Source organism: Podarcis liolepis (assembly GCF_965112155.1).
Source record: "Podarcis liolepis genome assembly, chromosome: 13".
Taxonomy (NCBI): Eukaryota; Metazoa; Chordata; class Lepidosauria; order Squamata; family Lacertidae; genus Podarcis; species Podarcis liolepis.
In genome coordinates this window covers 44,133,058-44,146,397 of record NC_139573.1, presented here as the reverse complement: position 1 = coordinate 44,146,397, position 13,340 = coordinate 44,133,058, and the positions used below count along the sequence as shown (strand labels likewise).

General features: G+C 47.7%; 1 protein-coding gene across 2 annotated transcripts in view; it reads left to right on the top strand.

Annotated features, from left to right (window-relative positions):
* Nucleotides 1-13,340, top strand: part of WNK4 (WNK lysine deficient protein kinase 4) — a 61,169-nt gene that overhangs the window by 27,759 nt on the left and 20,070 nt on the right. For both annotated transcript variants that reach the window (XM_083469443.1, XM_083469444.1), the window contains 5 exons: nucleotides 1,726-1,898; nucleotides 3,637-3,857; nucleotides 6,356-6,513; nucleotides 8,878-8,966; nucleotides 11,479-11,698. In XM_083469443.1, the coding sequence (XP_083325569.1) occupies nucleotides 1,726-1,898; nucleotides 3,637-3,857; nucleotides 6,356-6,513; nucleotides 8,878-8,966; nucleotides 11,479-11,698 (861 nt within the window). The remainder of the gene's footprint in view (nucleotides 1-1,725; nucleotides 1,899-3,636; nucleotides 3,858-6,355; nucleotides 6,514-8,877; nucleotides 8,967-11,478; nucleotides 11,699-13,340) is intronic.

Here is a 13,340-nt window from a genome sequence, read left to right as displayed (position 1 = left end):
ACTCATTGCCCGCTTCCCTGATAAAAATCACTATTTCCAGGAGATTTAACTGAACTCCCCATCTTTAAATTTCTACTCACTGGAGCCTGGTGCAGCCTCCCTCTGTGAGTTAAACACCCTCCTTTTTTAAACGAGATCCTCCTAATCGAATTAGCCACAGTAGAAGTTGGGGGAAGCCAGGATGGTACAATAAAAATCTGGCAAGCTTGTGAAGGAGCCCATCTCTGTGAGCTTACCAGCTTCTTGGCAACAATTAAGCTGGCAGGCCAGCTGAACAGCACAAGGCAGTCAAGAAAGTCACCTTGCCCCTTTTTTTGATCTTGCAAACCCCAACTTTTAAAAGAAGGGGTGGGTTGGTGAACTTTAGAAGACATTGACACCTTAAATAGTATGTCACATGTCAAAATTAAAACGAGAGTTTGATATGTGCATGCTTACATTACAAAAACTCAGTTTGGCCTTTTTGTTTGTTTAGTTTTTATTTATACTTTTCAAGTCTAAACATTTCATTGATTTTACGATCAATTTAACATTTCAGAATTTGACTTCCCTCCCCCTCTTTCTGTGATTCCATAAATTTATTTTTTTATATATCTTCTGCATATCCAAATTCATTTCACTTGCTCATTTAATTATCTACTGCAAATATATACTCTTGTGAAACTGCAGGTTATTACAATAATCCTGCCAATGTTTTCATTTGTTTACAATTTCTCTGTAAATATTCAACAAACCGTTTCCATTCTTTTATAATTGATTTCTTACTATTCCAGTGCATTTTGCCATTTCTGCATATTCCATACGTTTTTGTATCAGATCTTCCTTTGCTGGGACTTCTTCTTTCCATTTTTGGGCAATTAACATTCTTGCTGCTGTAGTAACATACATAAATAAATTTCTATACAATTTTTTTGTCAATACAATATTTTATTGGGTTTTTCCCATATTACATTACAATATAAATAAACCAAAGCCATCACCACATCTTCCCCATCCCCCCATATATCCATCAATCAAACCTAATATTCTTTTGTCCCTCCCCCCGCTTCCCTCCGCCCCCACTCGATTTCCTCTACATTCCGAGATTACATTTATCTTTGCATTTTACAACCTTGCCAAATCTTCTGTATATTCTTATTATCTTTCCTTACTAATTTACCTTCCCTCAGATACTTTACATTTTAATCTAGGCATATTAGGATATCTTTTTTTGAGCAATATTTTACCATATATTCGTCAAAACATTCCCACTCCTTTTTAAATTTTTGATTCGATTGGTTTCTTATAATAGCCGTTAGTTTTGCCAGAGTTAAGTATTCATTTAGTTTACAAATCCATTCCCCCCTTAAGGGTAGAGTTTGTGACTTCCACTTAGCAGCAATCACTACTGTACTTGCTTAAAAGAAGACACCCACACACCCCCCCCCGGTGGTATCTCTTCCCCTATCAATCCATTATTATTGATATTTTCAACATCTTCTTTAATTCTTCATGTATTACTGTCCAAAATTTCTTAATTTCCTCCTTCTTAATTTCTGTACAATTAAGGTAGTTCTGTCCCTATAATTCCCAAAAGAAAAGCTTCTGGGTTTTTTTAAAAAATAAAGGTTATTCTGAACATCCTTTTCGATTCATTGTATATCATTTCCCATTTCGTTTGCGTGACGTCGGCTGCCTCGGAGATGGCCGTGCAGCTCTTAACGCTTCTGCCTTCTCCTTTCTCAGACGCGGAAGCTGTCCAAGATGGAGCGTCAGCGCTTCAGCGAGGAGGTGGAGATGCTGAAGGGACTCCAGCACCCGAATATCGTCCGGTTCTACGACTCGTGGAAGTCTTCGGTGAAGGGGCAGGTCTGCATCGTCCTGGTCACGGAACTCATGACTTCAGGCACCCTCAAAACGTGAGCATGAAACTGGCTGGGTGGTGACTGTGGGAAGGCGTCAGTGGGGAGAGGACCATGGGGCCTCCGGGGCTTTTGGTCCCGAGGTAGTGGGGACGCCCACCATTTCATTTCATGGGGCCTAGGACCCTCGTACCTGCGGGAACGCCTCTCCTGGTATGCCCTGTGGAGGACCTTTGTTGTTTAGTCGTTTAGTTGTGTCCGACTCTTCGTGACCCCATGGACCAGAGCACGCCAGGCACTCCTGTCTTCCACTGCCTCCCGCAGTTTGGTCAAACTCATGTTCATAGCTTTGAGAACACTGTCCAACCATCTCGTCCTCTGTTGTCCCCTTCTCCTTGTGCTCTCCATCTTTCCCAACATCAGGGTCTTTTCCAGGGAGTCTTCTCTTCTCATGAGGTGGCCAAAGCATTGGAGCCTCAGCTTCAGGATCTGTCCTTCCAGTGAGCACTCAGGGCTGATTTCCTCCAGAATGGATAGGTTTAATCTTCTTGTAGTCCATGGGACTCTCAAGAGTCTCCTCCAGCACCATAATTCAAAAGCATCAATTCTTTGGCAATCAGGCTTCTATATGGTCCAGCTCTCACTTCCGCGGAGGACCTTAAGGTCCATAAATAGCAGTACAGTGGACGCTCGGGTTGCGAACGTGATCCATGTGAGATTCACGTTCGCAACCCGCGTCTATGCATGCGCGGGTTGCGATTCGGTCCTTCTATGCATGTGCAAAACGCGATTTAGCGCTTCTGCTCATGCGCGACTGCCGAAACCCGGAAGTAATCTGTTCTGGTACTTCAGGGTTTTGGCGGTCCACAACCCGAAAAAACACAACCTGAAGCATCTGTAACCCGAGGTATGACTGTACTCTAGTGGTCCTGGGCCCTAAGGAATTCAGATTAGCCTCAACCAGGGCCAGGGCCTTTTTAACACTGGCTCCAGCCTGGTGGGACGCTTTTTCCCATGAGACCAGGGCCCTGTAGGATCTGATTTCTTTCCACAGGGCCTGTAAGACAGAGTTGTTCCGCCTGGCCTTTAGCTTGGAATCAGCCCGATCGCCTCCCCCTCTTTCCTTTTCCTTCTGTGATGGAACCCCTATTTGGGGACGTCCATGGCTTTTTTCTGGCCCACATAGGACCAATCTGGATAGTTGGCCTTGGTGAAGATTTGACATCCCCCCCCCTCCGCCAAAAAAACAACAACAGTTTTTTATCTGGGCTTCCACTGAAATGAAGCTGCTTTTTAAGTTGTATTTTAATCCTTTTTTTAAGTTGTATTTTAATCAGGTTTTTTTATACTTGATGTTAGCCACTTTTTATAAAAGAATGGAGATGGTTTATTGAATATTTACAGATAAATTGCAAACAGATAAAAGCATTAGCAGGATTTTTGTAATAACCTGCAGTTTCACAAGAGTATATATTTAAAGTACATAAACAAGTGAGCAAATTAAATGAATTTGGATATGTTTGGATATATATATATATATATATATATATATATATATATATATAAAAATAAATAATTTCAGGAACTGCAGAAAGAGGGGGAAGGAAGTCAAGTTTTGAAATGTTAAAATTATGGAAATGCATAAACCTGAAAAGGATAAATAAAATTAAATTAAAAAAGAGATTGCAAGGTTTTGCTCAGAAGGTCCAGTCTTACACCGTTCCTAGAGGGTGGAGCCCACAGCTGGTTCTTTAGGTGAGGTGGCTATGAGTCTAATGGCGCTTCCATTTTGTAGGTATCTGAAGCGCTTCAAGGAGATGAAGCTAAAAGTCCTCCAACGCTGGAGCAGACAGATCCTGCGAGGTCTCCATTTCCTCCACACGCGGTCACCTCCGATCATCCACCGCGACCTGAAGTGCGACAACGTCTTCATCACGGGGCCCACGGGCTCCGTCAAAATCGGGGACCTTGGTCTGGCCACACTCAAGCGGGCGTCATTTGCCAAGAGTGTCATAGGTACCTAACTGTTTCTGTCTCTGGGGGCCAGGTTTGGATAACGGGAATTAGAGCAGGCATGTATCCGGTAAAGAGATCAAAGACTGAATGGGGGGGGGGAATTTGATGAGCCTGCCAAAGACCATAAAATTAAAGAGACCCCTGACCATTAGGTCCAATCGTGACCAACTCTGGGGTTGCGACGCTCATCTCACTTTATTGGCTGAGGAGCCCCGGCAGACAGCTTCTGGGCCATGTGGCCAGCATGATTAAGCCGCTTCTGGCAAACCAGAGCAGCACACGGAAACGCCATTTACCTTCCCACCATAGTGGTACCTATTTATCTACTTGCACTTGACGTGCTTTCGAACTGCTAGGTTGGCAGGAGCAACGGGAGCTCACCCCGTCACGGGGATTCGAATCGCCGACCTTCTGATCGGCAAGCCCTAGGCTCTGTGGTTTAACCCACAGCGCCACCCGCATCCTGCTAAAGACCGTAGAATCATATAATTGTATAGTTGGAAGGGACCATTCTGCAATGCCAGGAATCTCAGCTAAAGCATCTATGACAGATGGCCATCTGACTTCTGCTTTAAAACCTCCCAGGAGATTCCCCAACCTCACAAGGGAGACTATTCCACTAACAAATAACTCTTACTGTCTGAAAAAATTTTCCTGGTGTTAAGTCGGAATTTCTTTTCTTGGAGCTTGAAGCCCTTGGTTCGAGTGCTCCCTTCCAGAGCAGGAGAAAACAAGCCTGCTCCATCTTCCATGTGGCAGCCATTGAGATACTTGACAATGGCTGTCAAATATCCTCTCAGTCTCCTTTTCCAGGCTAAACATACCCTGCTCCTTCAATTGTTCCTCATAAAGCTTGGCTTCCAGACCCTTGATCATCTTGGTTGCCCTCCTCTGCACACGTTCCAGCTTATCAACAACCTTCTGAAATTGTGGTGCCCAGAACTGGATGCAGTGTTCCAGGTGTGGTCTGACCAAGGCAGAATAGAGTGGAACTATTACAGTGGTGCCCCACAAGACTAATGCCTTGCAAGACGGAAAACTCGCTAGACGAAAGAGTTTTCCGTTTTGGAGGTGCTTCGCAAAATGAATTTCCTATGGGCTTGCTTCGCAAGACGACAATGCCTTGCGAGTTCCTGCGGTTTTTTTCCCCTCCCCCCCCCCTTTTCTAAGCCGCTAAGCCGCTTATCAGCTGATCTAATAGCGCTAATCCGCTAATCCGTAAATGGGCTTGCTTCGCAAGACGAAAAAACTGCTAGACGAAGAGAATCACAGAACGGATTCTTTTCGTCTTGCAAGGCACCACTGTACTTGCCTTGAAATGAACACTATACAGTGGTACCTTGGGTTACATACACGTCAGGTTACATACACTTCAGGTTACAGACTCCGCTAACCCAGAAATAGTACCTCGGGTTAAGAACTTTGCTTCAGGATGAGAACAGAAATCGTGCGGCGGGGGGGGGCATTAGCTAAAGTGGTACCCCAGGTTAAGAACAGACCTCCAGAAAGAATTAAGTTCTTAACCCGAGGTACCACTGTACTTCCATCGATTCAGCCTAGAATAGCATTAGCTTTTTTTTGCTGCTGCGTCACACTGTTGACTCATGTTAAACTTGTGGTCCACCAAGACCAGTTAAAGTTAAAAACTCCGTAAGAGGCTCGGAATTGTTGTGATGCTTTCCAAGGATAGGGGTTGCACAGGTGAGGAGCAGACACCAAGGATACCTGCTCTGCCTGCTTTCACCAGGTGCACAGATGGCACAATGAGAAGTGTGTTGTTCTTGAATTGAGAAATAGTTGTGGAAGAGATGTGCCGTAGCTCAAGGTTAAAAAGGTAAAGGTACCCCTGACTGTTAGGTCCAGTCACGGACGACTCTAGGGTTGTGCGCTCATCTCGCTCTATAGGCCAAGGGAGCCGGTGTTTGTCCGCAGACAGTTTTTCCTGGTCATGTGGCCAGGATGACTAAGCCGCTTCTGGCGAACCAGAACAGCACACGGAAACGCCGTTTACCTTCCCGCTGGAGTGGTACCTACTTATCTACTTGTACTTTGACGTGCTTTCGAACTGCTAGGTGGACAGGAGCAGGGACCGAGCAACGGGAGCTCACCCCGTCGTGGGGATTCAAACTGCCGACCTTCCGATCGGCAAGTCCTAGGCTCTGTGGTTTAGACCGCAGTGCCACCCGTGTCAAGCTCAAGGTTATTAGATCCTTATTAGTCAGAACTGGAGATCTTCAGCGGAAGCTGGATGCGTAATGGGATGGCACACCTATTTCACATTAAAGGGTTATCCTGAAATCATAGAATCCTGGAATTGTAAAGCTACAAGGGGACCCCAAGGGCCATCTAGCCCAACCCCCTGCAATGCAGGTATATTCCAGCCAATGTGGGTCTCGAACCCACAACCCTGAGATTGAGAGTCTCACGCTCTACTGGCTGAGCTAGTGGCTGAAGGTGGCTGAGCCTCAGATAAAACCACTTCCTTCCTCTTCTCCCAGGAACCCCAGAATTCATGGCTCCAGAGATGTACGAGGAGAAATACGACGAAGCCGTGGATGTCTATGCCTTTGGCATGTGCATGCTGGAGATGGCCACCTCAGAATACCCCTACTCGGAATGCCAGAATGCGGCTCAGATCTATCGCAAGGTCACTTCGGTGAGAGCATAGCCTCTTGTTTTCTCAGGAAGTTAGGGCTGACCTCTCTCCCTTATGGGCTACACCCCTTGCTAGGTCCCCAGGCGTCTCCACCTCCTCCTCCTCCTCCCAGGGAGAAGAAGAAGAGTAGTTTGGATTTGATATCCTGCTTTATCACTACCCGAAGGAGTCTCAAAGCGGCTAACATTCTCCTTTCCCTTCCTCCCCCACAACAAACACCCTGTGAGGTGAGTGGGGCTGAGAGACTTCAAAGAAGTGTGACTGGCCCAAGGTCACCCAGCAGCTGCATGTGGAGGAGTGGAGATGCGAACCCGGTTCCCCAGATTACGAGTCCACCGCTCTTAACCACTACACCACACTGGCTCTCACTCTCCTGCCCCCCCCCAAATATTTCACTATTAATAAACTTCTTCTTAATTGTATTTCAGTTCAAAAGTTACTTTGATAAAATACACATTTTGTTGTGTGCAAATGGCTTGAGATACCTATTAGGTCCATAAAGCACCATGTAGCATATATTCCACTCAAAAAACAGCAACAGTTTGTTGTTGACAAAGGACAGCTGGTGTGCTGGTCCCGGGAGGAAGGTTACCGTTGGCGTAGTCAAAGTCCGGTCTTGGGTCACTAGCCTGGAAACAGTTCACAAGGAGCGGGGCGAGGTCCGAAGCAGGAAGCCGGGTGGGGACAGGAACACTGGAGGGTCAGGTCTGGGTCCGGGCAGGAACAGGTACTCAACAACGCCGTTGCTCCCACAACCTGGGACTGGGCTGACTGGCCTTTATCTTCTCTGAGGTCAGGGGCGGTCCCGGCCCCCAGGAGACCCGCCTCTCTTGGCCTTAAGGCGAGCACTCCTCCTGGGAGAAACCAGTTCCCTTCACCTCTCTGCCCTGAGCCTCTGAAGCTCAGGAGAGGCTGAAGGGTTACTGGGCCCAGGGGGAGTCTCACCTGTAGGCACTGAGTCCTCAACCACCTCTGGAGCCAGAGTTGGATTCACCTGGTGCCTGCTCCTGAGGATCCGGCACAGGTGCAGGCGCTTCAGATCCAAGGCCCTGCCCCAGTTCAGCCGGCCCTGGAGGCGGGGACTCCTGTGCAGGCTGGGATTCCTCCAGTTCACCCTCTGAATCGGATTCCCAGGCCATCACATCTGGACATATAAAGGGCCCCATTACCTTCAGGAGCTGAGGGCCTCATCAAACCTAAACCCGGCCCTGACTGCCTCACAGGGTTCTTCTACCGCTCGTAACCACTACAGCACACTGGAGAGAGATCCAAGGAATCTGGAAAGTTTTTGATGCAACTTCGGGATTTAAGGAGGGAAGGTTGGGAATGGGTGGGCTTTTATGGCCAGGGAAGAGTGATCATTACGGAAGGCGGATCTCGTTTATGTTCTTAGCACAGAATCCTACCCACGTACAGCAGCTGGGACAGAGCAGCCCAGGTTTGACTTCTGATCCAATGTTTTCTCCACGTTTGCAAACTTTTCTGCAGCTCCAGAAAACTGGATCCTCCACCAACCCCTGTTCTGCTTTTCCCCCCTTTTCCTGGTATGTCCCACGGAGGACTTTACGGTCTTCAAACAAAAACATCTTGGAGGTCCCGGGCCACAGGGAGGTTAGGCTGGCCTCAAGCAGAGCCAGGGCTTTTTCGGCTGTGGCCCCGATCTGGTGGAACGCTCTGTCACAAGAGACTAGGGCCCTGTCGGACTTGACATCTTTCCGCAGGGCCTGCAAGACAGAGCTGTTCCACCAGGCCTTTGGCCGAGGCACAGCCTGACTCCCTCCTTTGGCAATCCTCACAGAACTCTAGCCCAATGGTTGCCGTTAATTTGATTCTGAATTAATTTTAGAATGAATTGATTTTAGAATGCTGTGCTACCTTTATTGTTGTTAGCGCCCACTCTGCACAGTAGGTTTCAGCGCAGGTAGGGGAGGAGAAGGTTGGGGGTCAAGCAACTGTTATGCTGGGGGAGGTACAAGGACCGACCACTCCCAGATTCTTCTAGCGAATGAGCCAGACATGAACTTGCGACGCTATTCACTGTAAATAGTTTGCACTAAGAATAAAGCCTGGAAAAGACAGGTCGGAGTCTTGCCTGTTTGCTCTCGAGCAACCACACCACCATCTGCCGGGGGGGGGGGGGCTGGTAAAATTGGGGGGATGGGACTGATGTCCCACCTCCTAGTTTTCTGGTTTCTTCCCCTCCCAGATTTTCATATCCCTAACTTGCAAGCAAAATCTTTCTCCCACGGGAGAAGGGGCTTGGAAGCCTCACGATGCCCTGACTTCTGTCCACCCACTAACCTCCCCCAAAACCTCTGGACTCCCTGGCCCCGTCTGAACTGCCCTCCGTCCCTTTTATCACAGGGCATCAAGCCCAGCAGTTTTTACAACGTGAAGGTGCCTGAACTGAAGGAGATCATTGAGGGCTGCATCCGGATGAACAAGTATGAAAGGTAGGGGAGATCTCCGCCGCTGGCCTGATTTCGGAGACCCTTGGAGGGTAAATGGTTATAGGATCAGGAAAACGTGTTGCTGTCTGGGTTTGGTTGGGCTGCCTATCACCCCTGCCCAATGGTCAGGCCGGCCAAGGCTGATGGGAGTTGGAACCCAGCAACTATTCCCCGCCCCGATACAGGTTACAACCCAAATAATGATTTTTCTTTAAAGAAGTAATAATAATAATAATAATAATAATAATAATAATAATAATAATAATAATAATAATAATATATTATTATTTATACCCCATCCATCTGGCTGGGTTTCCCCAGCCACTCTGGGCAGCTTCCAGCAGAACACTAAAATACAATAACCTATTAAACATTAAAAGCTTCCCTAAACAGAGCTGCCTTCAGATGTCTTCTAAAAGTTTGGTAGTTGTTTTTCTCTTTGACATCTGGTGGGAGGGCGTTCCACAGGGCGGGTGCCACTACCGTGAAGGCCATCTGCCTGGTTCCCTGCAGCTTGGCTTCTCGCAGCGAGAAGGCCCTCAGCGCTGGATCTGTGTCCGGGCAGAACGATGGGGGTGGAAACACTCCTTCAGGTACACTGGGCCGAGGCTGTTGAGGGCTTTAAAGGTCAGCACCAACACTTTGAATTGTGCTCGGAAACGTACTGTACAGGGCTCTTCTTTTGCGAAAACTCCAGGATGCTTGGGCAAAGAACAATGGTCTGGGCTGTTGTGGGGTAGAAACTTGGAGATACGTGTGGAAATGCAGAACCCGTTTGAAGCCTCATCCCCAATCTGCAGAAAAGGGTGTGGCACATACAGTGGTGCCTCGCAAGACGAAAATAATCCGTTCCACGAGTCTCTTCATCTAGCGGCTTTTTCGTCTTGCGAAGCAACCCTATTAGCGGATTAGCGCTATTAGCGGTTTAGCGGCTATTAAAGGCTTAGCGGCTATTAAAGGCTTAGCGGATTAGCGGCTAAAAGGCTATTAGCGGCTTAGCGGATTAGAAAAAGGGGGGGAGCAGGAAAAAAAATCGGAACACTCGCAAGACGTTTTCGTCTTGCGAAGCAAGCCCATAGGGAAAATTGTCTTGCGAAGCAGCTCAAAAACGGAAAACCCTTTCGTCTAGCAGGTTTTCCATCTTGCGAGGCATTCGTCTTGCGGGGCACCACTGTACTTAAACATGTCACCTGTTATTTTAAACTGCACATAAGAATGGCAGAAGTCTCTTGCTGGATTGGAGAAGTCTGTGGGTCATGTAAGCAGTACTCTTTTTCCTATGGAAAAAAACAGCTGCCAGTACCACTCAGCCACAAATGGGCCAAGGGTGGGTACTCTGCACGTGCTCAGAGGCACGCTGCTCTTCCCCATCATTTCTTAGGCGCCGACGGACAGGCCAACCGTAAGTGACCTGCAGGTTTGGGGAGCGACTTTGGAAAGAATGCTGGTTACAAGAGGGCTGGAGGATCTCATTCGTAAGAGGGCCTGCTGTTTTTGTTCTCATTCAGCCTTTGGTTGGCCTCGGCTCACAGAGCAGTGTTTTCTGCTGCCTGCCTGCCCCTTCTGTGAGCGACATTCACCACTGTGCTCTCCAGCGGGGAAACGGGGAGCCGCTTGCACTTCCTCCTTGTTAGACAACAACGTGAAGCATGTCCAGAAAAGCAGAGCGCCGAACAGCTCCTCCGGAGCTTGCTTGCTTGCTCTGCCCTCAGCGGCAGTGATTTATTTTTTAAATAAGGTGGTACCTTGGTACTTGAACAGCTTGGCTCCCGAACAAATCTTCTCTTGAACACCGCAAACCCAGAAGTGTTCCAGTTTGTGAAGGTTTTCGGAAGCCAAAAGTCCAACGCGACTTCTGCTTGAGTGCCAGAGGCTTCTGCAGCCCATCGGAAGCCGTGCCTTTGTTTTCCAACGGTTTCGAGAGTCGAACGGACTCCCGGAACAGATTAAGTTTGACAACCAAGGTACCACTGTACCGCAGTATCACTGGAAATTCCATATATCAAATGCTAATGAGAACTTCAACATGCTGCTCAAGTCTTCAGAAGACTTTAGGATTTTTTAAAGAACAAACACATAAAATGGGAACTGTGCTCATGGACTAATCTTGAGGTCCAGCTCTGAGGGCCTTCTGGCAGTTCCCTCATTGTGAGAAGTAAGGTTACAGGGAACCAGGCAGAGGGCCTTCTCCGTAGTGGCGCCCGCCCTGTGGAATGCCCTTCCATCAGATGTCAAGGAAATAAACAACTATCTGACTTTTAGAAGACATCTGAAGGCAGCCCTGTTTAGGGAAGCTTTTAATGTTTGATGTTGTATTGTGTTTTTAATATTCTGTTGGGAGCCGACCAGAGTGGCTGAAGAAACCCAGCCAGATGGGCAGGGTTTAAATATAAAGAAATTATTATGGGCCGCCCAACCCTTCAGCCTCTGCTGGGCATACTTTTTTGCCTCGCGCTAAGTGTTTCCTTCGCCACCATCCTAATTCTGCGCCCTGCTTTAAATCCCTCTCTTTCAGATACACCATCAAATATCTCCTGGACCACTCCTTCTTCCAAGAGGACACGGGAGTCCACGTGGAGCTGGCTGAAGAGGATGATGGCGTGAAGTCCAACCTGAAGCTGTGGCTGAGGATGGATGACACAAAGAAGCTTCACGGGAAGTATAAGGACAACAACGCTCTGGAATTCCGATTCGAGCTCTACAAGGATGTGGCCGAGGAAGTGGCCCAGGAGATGGTACAAGTCGCTGTTCTTCTCAGGGGTTGGGGAGGCTGGTCTGGGGAGTCCAGGAGTTAGAAGGGGCTCATGGGTAGGGAAGACGGGAGAGGACCGGAAGCATTGGGTGGGTTGCAAAAAGGAGAGGTTCCCCGGCTTTGGCCTACCCAGAAGTCACTGGGTACTGTCTCCTCAGTTTCATTTTCTTCAGGATTCTACAGAGTTTGCCTATCGGGCAATGGCTCCGTAGTTACCTTGTATAGTGGTACCTCGGGTTACATACGCTCCAGGTTACATACGCTCCAGGTTACATATGCTTCAGGTTACAGACTCCGCTAACCCAGAAATAGTACCTCGGGTTAAGAACTTTGCTTCAGGATGAGAACAGAAATCGGCAGCACGGCAGCAGTGGGAGGCCCCATTAGCTAAAGTGGTGCTTCAGGTTAAGAACAGTTTCAGGTTAAGAACAGACCTCCGGAATGAATTAAGTACTTATCCTGAGGTACCACTGTATAAGCGCACAACACCATTATGGAATCTTTCATTAGAGGAAAGAGAGTTCATGGCCCATACGCCATGGAGGTACAGTGGTACCTCGGTTTTTGAACGTAATCCATTCCAGAAGACTGTTTGACTTCTGAAACATTTAAAAACAGAAGCATGCATTTCTGGAAGCATTTACGTCCGGAAAATTCAATATGGAACCTGCTTGGCATGTTCGGCTTCCGAAAAGCGTTTGAAAACCAAAGCAGTTACTTCTGGGCTTTTGACGTTCGAAAGCCGAAACGTTCTACTTCCAAGACGTTCGAAAACTGAGGTACCACTGTAAGTGTATTCCTGGGGCTCGAGGTAGATTAGGACAATGAAATATTAATACAGTGGTACCTCGGGTTAAGAACTTAATTCGTTCCGGAGGTCTGTTCTTAACCTGAAACTGTTCTTAACCTGAAGTACCACTTTAGCTAATGGGGCCTGCTGCTGCTGCCGTGCCGCCGCAATTTCTGTTCTCATCCTGAAGCAAAGTTCTTAACCCGTTGTACTATTTCTGGGTAAGTGGAGTCTGTAACCTGAAGCGTCGGTAACCCGAGGTACCACTGTATTGCATTACAGTGGTACCTCGGGTTACATACGCTTCAGGTTACATACGCTTCAGCTTACAGACTCCACTAACCCAGAAAGAGTACCTCGGGTACCTCGGGTTAAGAACTGTGCTTCAGGATGAAAACAGAACTCGTGCTCCAGCGGCGTGGCAGCAGCGGGAAGCCCCATTAAGCTAAAGTGGTGCTTCAGGTTAAGAACAGTTTCAGGTTAAGAACGGACCTCCGGAACGAATTAAGTACCTAACCTGAGGTACCACTGTACTACTAATAATTTAATATGGCTCTTCTTTAGGGAGTGGGAAGCACGGTTGTCTGACAGCTAGGGCATTAGAAAACGGAATCAAATGAGCTCTCAGATACATTGCATAAGTCCCTTTTGCAAGGGCCGTGGTCATTCTCACACCGTGACTTTAAAGCATATTCATACCACTTTGAACAGTCATGGCTTGCCCCACAATGAATCCTGGGAACCGTCATACATTGGGGAGGCTGAGATTTGTTCAGAGTCACAATCCCTAGCCCCCTTCGCACAAAAGACAGTTCCCGCAAGTCTTTGGGGGAAA